Source organism: Bufo bufo, chromosome 6 (assembly GCF_905171765.1).
Source record: "Bufo bufo chromosome 6, aBufBuf1.1, whole genome shotgun sequence".
NCBI lineage: Eukaryota > Metazoa > Chordata > Amphibia > Anura > Bufonidae > Bufo > Bufo bufo.
In genome coordinates, this window is record NC_053394.1 from 24,466,163 (window position 1) to 24,476,609 (window position 10,447).

Consider the following 10,447-nt stretch of genomic DNA (forward strand, 5'->3'; position numbering starts at 1 on the left):
TGCCTCCTGGGCTGTGATAGGGAGAGAGCTGCAGCAAAAAGGACACACTGCCTGAGCTACAACCAAATGGGCATACCCCCTGAGCTCGATATAAATCTAGCAGAGCAATTGGAGCAATGAATGCGGAGATCTCGGGATCCACTTGAGGTACGGGGCTGATTCAAGCTTTATGTAGTATATAATGTCCGATTGTCATTTTTTTGCATTATTCATGGAGGAACCCCTTTAACCACCTCCCGTCCGCCCATTGAATTTAAACGTCCGAGAGGTGGTTCTCCATCTCCTAATGGACGTTTTAGAACGCCCTTTCAGAGATCGCAGCTGCACGCTAATCGTGCAGCTGCTGATCGGGTTGCCCGCTGTCAGTGACAGCAGGGCAACCCTTAGAGAAGGCAGGGACACCGAGCACTGTGTATACAGAGCAGGAAGCGCTATGCGCTTCCTGTTCCGGCCTGGCAGTCATGTGATCGCCGGGGCCGGAGAGTGCAGGAGCTGTCAGGTCTTTCAGAGACCTCGATCCGCCCTGCACTGAGGCTGTACAGCGCTGTATTGCTGCTGTACAGCCTCTCTGGGGGCTGCATTTCCTCTGTAACTGGGGCTACTATGTCAGCCCCAGTTACAGGAGAAATCAACAGTGAAAAGAAAAAAAAGTGAAGTAAATGTCCCCCAGAGGTCTTGTATGACCTTATGGGGGATGCAAAGTGTTAAAAAATTAAAAAAAAAAGGTTTCACAATGTAAAAAAAAAAAAAAAAAAAAAATTAAAAATAGAAAAGAAAAAAATAGACATATTTGGTATTGCTGCGTCCGCCACGGTCGGCTCTATAAATATATCACATGATCAACCCAGTCCGATAAACACCATAAAAAAAATTAAAACTGTGTCAAAAAAAGCAATTTTTGTCACCTTACGTCACAAAAAGTACAACACCAAGTGATCAAAAAGGCATATGTCCCACAAAATAGTACCAATAAAACCGTCACCTCATACCGGAAAAAATGAGCCCCTACATAGGATGATCGCTAAAAAAAATATATATATATATAGCTCTCAGAACATGGACACATTAAAACATAATTTTTTTTGTTTCAAAAATGCTATTATTGTGTAAAACTTAAATAAATAAGAAAAAGTATACATATTAGGTATCGCCACGTCCGTAATGATCTGCTCTATAAAAATGTCACTTGACCGAACCCCTCAGGTGAACGCTGTAAAAATAAATAAATAAAAACTGTGCTAAAACAACCAATTTTTTGGTCACCTTGCCCCATAAAGTGCTATAATGAATGATCAAAAAAATCATATGTACCCAAAAATAGTACCAATAGAACTGGCACCTTATCCCCTAGTTTCCAAAATGGGGTCACTTCTTGGGAGTTTCTACTGTAAGGGTGCATCAGGGGGGCTTCAAATGGGACATGGCATCTAAAAACCATGTGGCGCTCCTTTTCTTCTGCGCCCTGCTGTGTGCCCATACAGAAGTTTATGACCACATGTGGGGTGTTTCTGTAAACCGCAGAATCTGGGTGATAAATATTGAGTTTTGTTTGGCTGTTAACCCTCAATCTGCCAAAAAAGTTAAATTTAAAAATTTGATCTCCATTTTCCTTGAATTCTTGTTGAACGCCTAAAGGGTTAACAAAGTTTGTCAAATCGGTTTTAAGTAACTTAAGGGGTGTAGTTTCTACAATGGGGTCATTTATGGAGGTATCCACTATGTAGGCCCCACAAAGTGACTTCAGACCTGAACTGGTATTTAAAAAGTGGGTTTGGGCAATTTTCTTAAAAATTTTAAGAATTGCTTCTAAACTTCTAACGTCCCCAAAAAATAAAATGACATTTCCAAAATGATGCCAACATAAAGTAGACATATGGGGAATGTTAAGTAGAAAATATTTTATGAGGTATCACTTTCTGTTTTAAAAGGAGAGAAATTGACATTTAGAAAATTGCTAATTTTTCAAAATTTTTGGTAAATTTGGGATTTTTTCATAAATAAAAAGGTGAAATATGTTGACTAAAATTTAGGACTATCATGAAGTACAATGTGTCACGAGAAAACAATTTTTGAATGACTTGGATAAGTAAAAGCGTTCCAAAGTTATTACCACATAAAGTGAGATATGTCAGATTTGCTAAATTAGGCCTGGTCAGGAAGGGGGCAAATCACCCAGATGTGAAGTGGTTAATGGGAGAGAGCTGGGAGGATAAGCTTACCCCCCTCCGGACACGGCCTATGTTTATCTTTTCATTTTCTTTTCCTTTCTCCACCTTCCAAGAGCAATCTTTTCTTTTTTTTTTTTCATTTCTGTTTTAGTGAGACAAGTTGTATTTTTTTAATGGCTCTGTTTATCTTACCAGCTCTTACTGGAAAATGGAAATAAAATTCTTTGTCCTGTGAAATTGGAAAACAAAATGATAAAGGGTTTTGATATTATGATGATCATAGTGCTCTAAAAATGACATGACATCCGTATTCTGTCGGTCAGTATTAAAGCGTATGATTAAACATTTATAAAAAGGGTTGCGTCCCCATTTTCTGACAACCATAATGTTTTTTATATTTCCATCTGCAGAGCTGTATGAGAGCTTGTTTTTGCAGGGTGAACTGTAGTTTTTATTGGTACAATTTGATCACTTTGCATTTATTTTTTTTGGAGGTACTGGTCAGAACCGAGGCCGAGTTCGGTTTCAAATTTTAAAGTGGTTTTCCACTTTAAAAATGAACTACCGAAGTTATTCAACCAAGTCACAAGCAACTTGGTAACAAACTCAGAGCCCATACATCTCCGTATAGTATTATTCCGAAGTTTTGAACGAAGCGACTTCGGATGAAGCATCCGAAGTTCGCTTCGCTCAACACTAAACTTGAACATGCAATCTTCTAATCACTTGTCCCATAGACCACAATAGGATACCATTGCTGTCTATAGGATTCTCAGAAGCTGTTAGCCATGACAGTCCCAGGAACTTTAAGGCCATGGGTTGTCATGTCAACCAATTGGAGCACTGCGATTTCGCCGCGGGGGCTCCGATCGGAAGAACAAGGGAGCCCCCTCCCTCTACCTAACCCCACGGATGCTGCAGGCTTAGTGTGCGAGTCCGCTCCATACACTTTACACTGCACCATAACATAAGTGAACATCGTGGTGCACGTACTGGTGTGGGCTGGGCTCAAAAACAGATATACCGCACGGATCTCTCTGCATTTCTGCACCAACATTCACTTGAGTTACTTGTTTTGTTGCGGATCTCACCCCTTGCATTGCAAAGGGTGAAATCCACGCAAACCGTTGACATGCCGCACATTTCTAAGTCCACCCGGCAGGTCAATTTCTGCGCAGAAAAAGCAAAGTGGTTATAAGATTTGTCTGATATCATTCACTCTATTGGTATTGCATTATGCTTCCAAAATTTGTGCGTAATCTGCAACGTGTGCAAGTAGCCTCGCGGCCACGTAACGTGCACACTCAGGGTCTTCCGCAGTGAATACAGTAGCATCAAAATCAATGAGATTTTAACAAATATCTACACACTGCAGAAAATGTAACTTGACCTACGCACGGATTTTAAATCCACTGCATATTTACGTTGAGGACAATGCAGGGGGAACAAGCCTGCCGCAGTATTTATGACGTCTGCAAAACAAAATCCACACCAGGATTTGCAGATTTTCAGTCACACGTGGCCGGATCTTAAGATGACAACATACTTAACCCCTTAGGGGATGCAGCTATTCTAGGGCTCAAGGGGGAGTTCTGTGCATCATACCTTTTTAGTTCCCCCCCGTATTTTTTGATCCACCCAAGTGCAGCAGCAGCCGTGCGGACATCAGGAGCGGCGCGGGTGCTGGAGAGCAAGGCAAGTACAATCTGTGTAAGGGGCCCAGCCATTTTTTGGGTTGAATAACCCCTTTAATGGCAATGTCAGATTTTTGTTTTACGATTATTTTAAAAACGTGTTTTTATTGTGTAATCAGTTATTGTGAGGGATTAGGACATGTTCACACGTTGGACAGTGCCAAAATCCCCCACGTATGCCACGGCCTAAAATGCTGCAGTTTCTGCCGCGGTCCCATTTTCAGTTTGGCTCCACTGGACGGAGCTGAACAGCGAGCAGGCTCCGGCTGCAGTCTCCGCGCAGTGGCTGTGCCATGGGGGGAAAAAAAAAAACTTGAAAAATCCAGCCGCGTGAACGGAGGCTCAGCCTCTAATCTAAGACAATGGGAGGTGGTTTGAGAGCTGTAACCTGTTCCAAAAATCTGGCGTGTGAACGCACCTTTATATTTTCAGGAGGAGCAAAAGTTTTCAGTTACAACATTCTACGGTACACACGGCTGTTGACTACTTTTTATTCCATTTTTTGGGAGGTGGAACAGCACTTCTGGCCTTACCTTGTTAGTACCAAAAAAAAAAAAAATATAAAAAAAATGGCACAGCCGTGCATTACATGTTGACCAATAGAATTATAAGTGTTTGTAAGGCATTTTATAATCTAAGACATTGACGGTCTCTTTCCAATCACAGCATGCTCAGGGTGCGGTATTTACCAGTAATTGGGTGTTTTACCATACACTTCTTCATACAAAAAAAATAAAAACACAAAACAAAAATAAATAAATAAATACAAAGAATATCATGGCATTTTTACAAGCAAAACAAAAAAAGACCCAATAAAAAAATAATGGCAAGTGTGGAAGAACTTTTTTTATATTGGTTGACATAATAAAGAATTTTGTAACAGGAAAAAAGTTTTTTTTTTTGTATTTTTTACCATTTTATTTAAAGGGATTGTCCACTCCTGATAGCTACCCATTAGGCTACATACACACGAACGTTGTTTGTTTCCGTGTCCATTCCGGGTTTTTCCGTTATGCAGGAGAGGACTCAGGATCAGGATAGGACTCCCCTGCATAACGGAAACGGGATGGATCCGTTATGCAGCCTATAGACTTCTATTATGACGGAATGAATAACGAAATGCCTCTAAAGGCGTTCCGTTATACAATTGCATTATGGTCCGTGGTAACGGAATCCGTAACGCAATTCTGCTTTTACCGCTTTAACATGAAATTCACTCAGAACATTCAATTCTCTATTCGTCATTATATCCACTTCTGGGAAAACTGGATGACCGCCAAGAACATAAGGCCACTGGTTTCTAGGTGGTGTTAAGTTATGGTTCAGTCAACCAAGCGGCTGCCGGGCCTGTGGAGGAGTGACAGGTCCACTACAAAGTGATACGCCATGATAAAGGAATAGAGCGCACAGCTTTCCTTCCTTTTTTAACATGTCTAATGGGTTTCCTAACGGAGAGCAATGCCATCTAGAGGGCATTTGTGGTGTTACAAGGCCAACAACAGCAGATTTTGAAATCTTCAGCGTGGCAAGTCATTCTGCAGACTGCATCCTTTTCTATGAAGAGACTGCAATCTGCATCATATACATTCCAGTGTGCATGGAGCCCGATACTGAACAACCTGGACATACACGTTACATACTGGTCAGCAGATCCCAAGGATTTTCCATCAAAGCTCGCCTAGTCCAGGGAATTGGCCACTTGCAAAAATATCATCAATCATAAGATGGGTTGGATTTTAACCAGATTTTTCTTTCTACTAAAGAAAAGTGGCACCAAAGATGTTTAGCAACTGATTATCCCTATGCAGGAGTGAGAAGAAGAAAGAAGGCCCGTCATACCTTGGGTCAAGTCAATCAATATAAGAGACATTCCTTATGGTGACACTGAGACTAAAAGACAAGCACCGTGCTGCTACAGAGAGCGGGCAGCCGTCTGTGTCCATACGTGGTAACAGCATATTAGCTATTCACTGCATTTAGCTGTAAGGTGGGGTTCCCCTTTAATGCTCTGTGACACAAGGTAGGGGGAGGCCATCTTGGCTGCAGGGTTTCCCTGGTCTGTGCTATATAAGTGGCGGCGCAGACTTCTTGGGGTAGCCATGGACTCATCGGATCGCACGGCTCACAATACACAGACGTCTTGGTAAAAAAAAAAAAAAACATTTAATTGCACATAACAGTGGAGCAAGATCTGACGGCACAGTCCTGTATGTAGTGAGCAGGCCACGGCCCGGGGTGAAGGGGCAGCCCTAGGATGAGGAGATGGGCAGCCCGGTATGAGGTGGCAGGGGCAGGGGGGGGAGGAAGAATGATTTCAGCTTGTTAGACATGGCAGCGATCTCCGGGTCCTGGGACTCAAAGGATTTCACCAGACGAGCAAATCGTAGGACACCTGGAAAAAAAAAAAAAAAAAAAAGAAGAAGAATGCAAAGTGCACGTGAAGGGGGTCGGATCCATCAGGAATTAAATCAAGCTCTACAGTCAACTGCTGGAGGGGGAGATACCTAGAAGGGTGCGAGCAACTGACTGACAACAGGGAGTGTGGAAGAGAAGCGATTTAAGGGGCTTCCAAGGCTTTTATCCTGATGACCCATGCTCTGGATGGTTTATATGGTTGACAAAAGACATGAGTCCATCAAGTTCAACCAAGGGATAGGTGGGGATGTGAATCCCAGAAGGAAGCGAGACTCGGATTTCTACATGGTTTCATAAGCATTAATGTCATGTACATTTAAGAATTTATCTAAACCCGTCCCCTCTTCCTGCTGTGACCACGTCCTGAGGTGTCTATTCCACAGATTCACCGTTCTTACAGTAAAGAAGCTTTGACGCTTCTGGAGACTGAACTTTTTCCTCTCCAGTCGGAGGCAGCGCCCCCTCGTCTTTTGACGGCATTTTACATGGATCCGTTTTTCACCGTATTTTTTTGTATGGCCCATTTATATACTTGTACAGGTTAATCATGTCCCCCCTTAGACGTCTCTTCTCAAGACTAAATCAAAATGTAATTCTTCCATTTTTTTTCCTTACAACTCCATGCCCCTTATCAGTTTAGTCGCTCTCCTCTGTACTCTCTCCAGCTGCAGGGCATCCTTTCTATGGACTGGTGCCCAGAACTGAACTGCATATTCCAGATGGGGCCGCATGAACGCTCTATAAAGTGGTAATATCACATCCCTGCCCCGCGAGTCCATGCCTCGTTTAATGCATGACAATATCCTGGTGGCCTTAGAAGCAGCCGATTGACATTGTATGCTGTAATTTAGTCTATGATCTACAAGGACACCCAAATCCTTCTCTATAAGGGTTACATCCCCTAGGACAGGAATGCCCAACCTGCGGCCTTCCAGCTGTTGTAAAACTACAATTCCCAGCATGCCTGCACAACAGCCTACAGCTATTAGGGCATGCTGGGAGTTGTAGTTTTGCAACAGCTGGAGGGCTGCAGGTTGAGCATCCCAGCCCTAGGACATATGAAGCACATAGATTATTACTACCAAGATGCAGAACTTTACATTTATCTGCATTGAACCTCATTTGCCAAGTTGATGCCCAATCAGAGTGTTCAAGTCAGCTTGTATTTTATGGACATCTTCCATAGACTGCACAGTACCACACAGCTTAGTGTCATCTGCGCAGTCGCTCACTGGCTAACATAGTCATGTGACATTGGGTTTTGCAGGAAACAACCTTGATGGCCTACCTTTATCACAGGCCATCAATATATGATTGGCGGAGTTCCCATCCATGCTGATACCCCCACTGATTAGCAACCCCTTCCGCTTCAACACATGCACGGCTTTCTCTCCATTCACTGCAGAGCACAATGGGGTCTTATTCTTGAGACTGGAGTGTGTCCCAGAGGTGGGATGCGCACGCACTGGACATTTATAGAATACGACTGATGGATACAACATAAATGTTGGACCCCTTTAACTGAGAAAAGTATTTGTAAGCAATGCGAAAGCACAGTGGGGGGGCAATTCTGATCCCCAGCAGAGCCTTACCCTCCCCATCAGGGCTGAATCCGTAGTTCTGCAGCACCTCCTGCTGGATCTGCACGGCTGCGGGGAGTAGGAGCTGCAGCACTTTCCCCAGGTCGTTCCCAGAATTCTCTCTGGCCTCCTCCAGGCGAGCGGCTCCGGTGGGAGATTGCAGGGCGTCCAGCACATCCCCTAATGCATCTGCAACAGAAGACACAGTCACCCGTGGGAGCAAGACACGGACCACGGACCACCACACAGTGAGATATACATCGCGCTAAAATTCTTCATAGTTTTCAACATCGGTGCTTCCTGTAAGTGAATAAGACTGAAAACCTCATCCTGATCACAAAGGGCCTGTTACTTATAGGACCTCACGACTGGTATTTTAGGGGCACACTAACTGGCATCTATGGGGCAACATAACAGGCACTTAGGGTGCACCGTGGATGGCACTTGTGGGGACTCGCTCAGGATTAGCGGACGCAGTATAGAGGCAACAACAAGTTCTTTGGACCAAACAGTTCAGTGTTTTATTCACACTTTAGGCAAGTGACAAAACAAGCAGTCATAATCAACCAAAGTCACCTTGCTGTGTTGGTGGTAATTCACACCATGCGGCAATTCTGCCTCAAAGAGTCCTTGACCACAGCAGCACCAACCTGTTTTCACTCCAAACAGGTAGCAAGTCTTCATCCAGACACCAGGCTCCCAGATCCTAAACACAGAGACCTGGCTTCTGAGCCCAGCTGCCTATTTAAGGACAGCCAGGTGCTGCCAAAACCCGGACCGGCACTTCAAATCGGTCCGGTATTTGACCTCACCTGGCTGCACATGCTGGGAGGAAAATACCTGCTTTCCCAGACCAAACCTCTCACTGTGTCACATATCACATGTACAGGAACACCGGAACTGCTGCCTCAGGGGCACTCACCTATGAGAGCTGTAAGTGCCACTAATCGGGCACAAAGGCTGGCAATGAATGGAACCTTGTGCATGGTGTATATGAGGACATGTAACTCGATCTTCAGGGGCACCTAGGGTACACCATGGCTGCCAGTTATAGAGACGGGCACTTACAGGGGGTACAACATGACGAGCAAGTATGGGAAGAACATATCTAGTGTTTCAGGGGCACACAACTATGAAAACTGCTAGTGACGCTAATACCAGGCCAGGCTATTATGGGCGGCACCATGACTGGCAGTTAAGGAGACCTTGTGACTGGCACTTATGGGGATAAAACATGACTGGCATGTATGGCAACAATGTAACTGGTGCATCGGAACTGAGTTATAAAAACTGAGTGGCGCTAAAGGGGCAACATAGCAAGACATCTGTCAGCAGTTTTGTACCTATGACACTGACTGACCTGTTACATGTGAGCTTGGCAGCTGAAGACGTCTGTGTTGGTCCCATGTTCATATGTGCCCGCATTGCTGAGAACAATGATGTTTCGGTATATGCAAATGAACCTTAAGGAGCAACGGGGGCGTTACCATTACACCTAGAGGATCTGCTTTCTTTGCAACTGCCGCACCCCCTGCACTTTAAGTGACAGGTCCGGGCAGTGAAAACGTGACCACACCTGGACCTGTCAATCAAAGTGCAGGGGGCGCAGCAGTTGCAGAGAGAGAGCAGAGCCTCTAGGTGTAATGGTAACGCCCCTGTTGCTCCTAGAGGTTCATTTGCATAAATTAAAACATAATTTTTCTCAGCAATGCGGGTACATATGAACATGGGACCAACACAGATGCCTTCAGCTGCCAAGCGCATATGCTACAGGTCAGCCAGCGTCATAGGTACAAAACTGCTGACAGCTGCCCTTTAAGGGACCCCTGTGACTGGCATGTATGGGGATCACCAGGGGCCCATGGTAATTGCCAGTCAGGGTGCACACAATATGACGGTCACTTATAAGAACCCCATGACTGGCAGGTACAGGGGCACCAGAAGGGATTGTGACTGGTAAGAATGGCGGCATTAGAGACTGGCATGAAGGGGGTGCACCCAGAATGTACCTCATGTCACCTCCACCCGCACTTACCTTTCACCTGCTCCAGGCTGAGGGTGACATTCTGTGCGGGAGGAGCCGGTCTCTGGAGGCTGGACATGGCGCTCACCTGAGGAGCACAGCCGCGGACACGGAGGTCTGGTGACACCTAGAACATCGCCCGATGTGTAAATACTGTACCCGGAAGGGCCGGTGACGTCACAACATCACGTGGCACTCCTAGGTCACGTGGGTCGGAAACAGGAGAGCCGCGCGCTTTTTCTAAAAGTGTGATTTTTTTCTCTCACATGAAGTGAACTGATTGTGTGCACTGAGGTGTGGGGGGCTGCAGTCTGTTATGTGAGGGGTTGTACACTGAGGTGTGAGGGGCTGCTGTGAGGGGTTGTCCACTGAGGTGTGGGGGGCTGCAGTGTGGTATGTGAGGGGTTGTACACTGAGGTGTGAGGGGCTGCTGTGTGGTATGTGAGGGGTTGTACACTGAGGTGTGGGGGGGCTGCAGTCTGTTATGTGAGGGGTTGTACACTGAGGTGTGAGGGGCTGCTGTGAGGGGTTGTCCACTGAGGTGTGGGGGGCTGCAGTGTGGTATGT

The 10,447-nt window shown here is 45.2% G+C and overlaps 1 protein-coding gene across 1 annotated transcript; it reads right to left on the reverse strand.

Moving 5' to 3' along the window:
• Positions 1 to 5,058: 5,058 nt before the first annotated feature.
• C6H12orf57 (chromosome 6 C12orf57 homolog) lies at positions 5,059 to 10,050 on the reverse strand. The gene is made up of 3 exons (XM_040437285.1): positions 9,893 to 10,050; positions 7,870 to 8,046; positions 5,059 to 6,254 (listed from the first exon to the last, which is right to left on the reverse strand). Exons 1-3 carry the CDS (start codon positions 9,957 to 9,959, stop codon positions 6,112 to 6,114), a joined length of 387 nt encoding a protein of 128 aa, XP_040293219.1. The 5' UTR covers positions 9,960 to 10,050; the 3' UTR covers positions 5,059 to 6,111.
• Between the last annotated feature and the right edge of the window lie 397 nt (positions 10,051 to 10,447).

Coding starts and splice junctions, on each gene's coding strand:
- C6H12orf57 (XM_040437285.1), bottom strand. CDS start 9,959: ATGTCCAGCCTCCAGAGACCGGCTCCTCCCGCACAGAATGTCACCCTC. Junction 8,047..9,892: donor CAGCCTGGAGCAGGTGAAAG/GTAAGTGCGGGT, acceptor CTTCTGTTGCAG/ATGCATTAGGGGATGTGCTG. Junction 6,255..7,869: donor ATTCAGCCCTGATGGGGAGG/GTAAGGCTCTGC, acceptor TTTTTTTTCCAG/GTGTCCTACGATTTGCTCGT.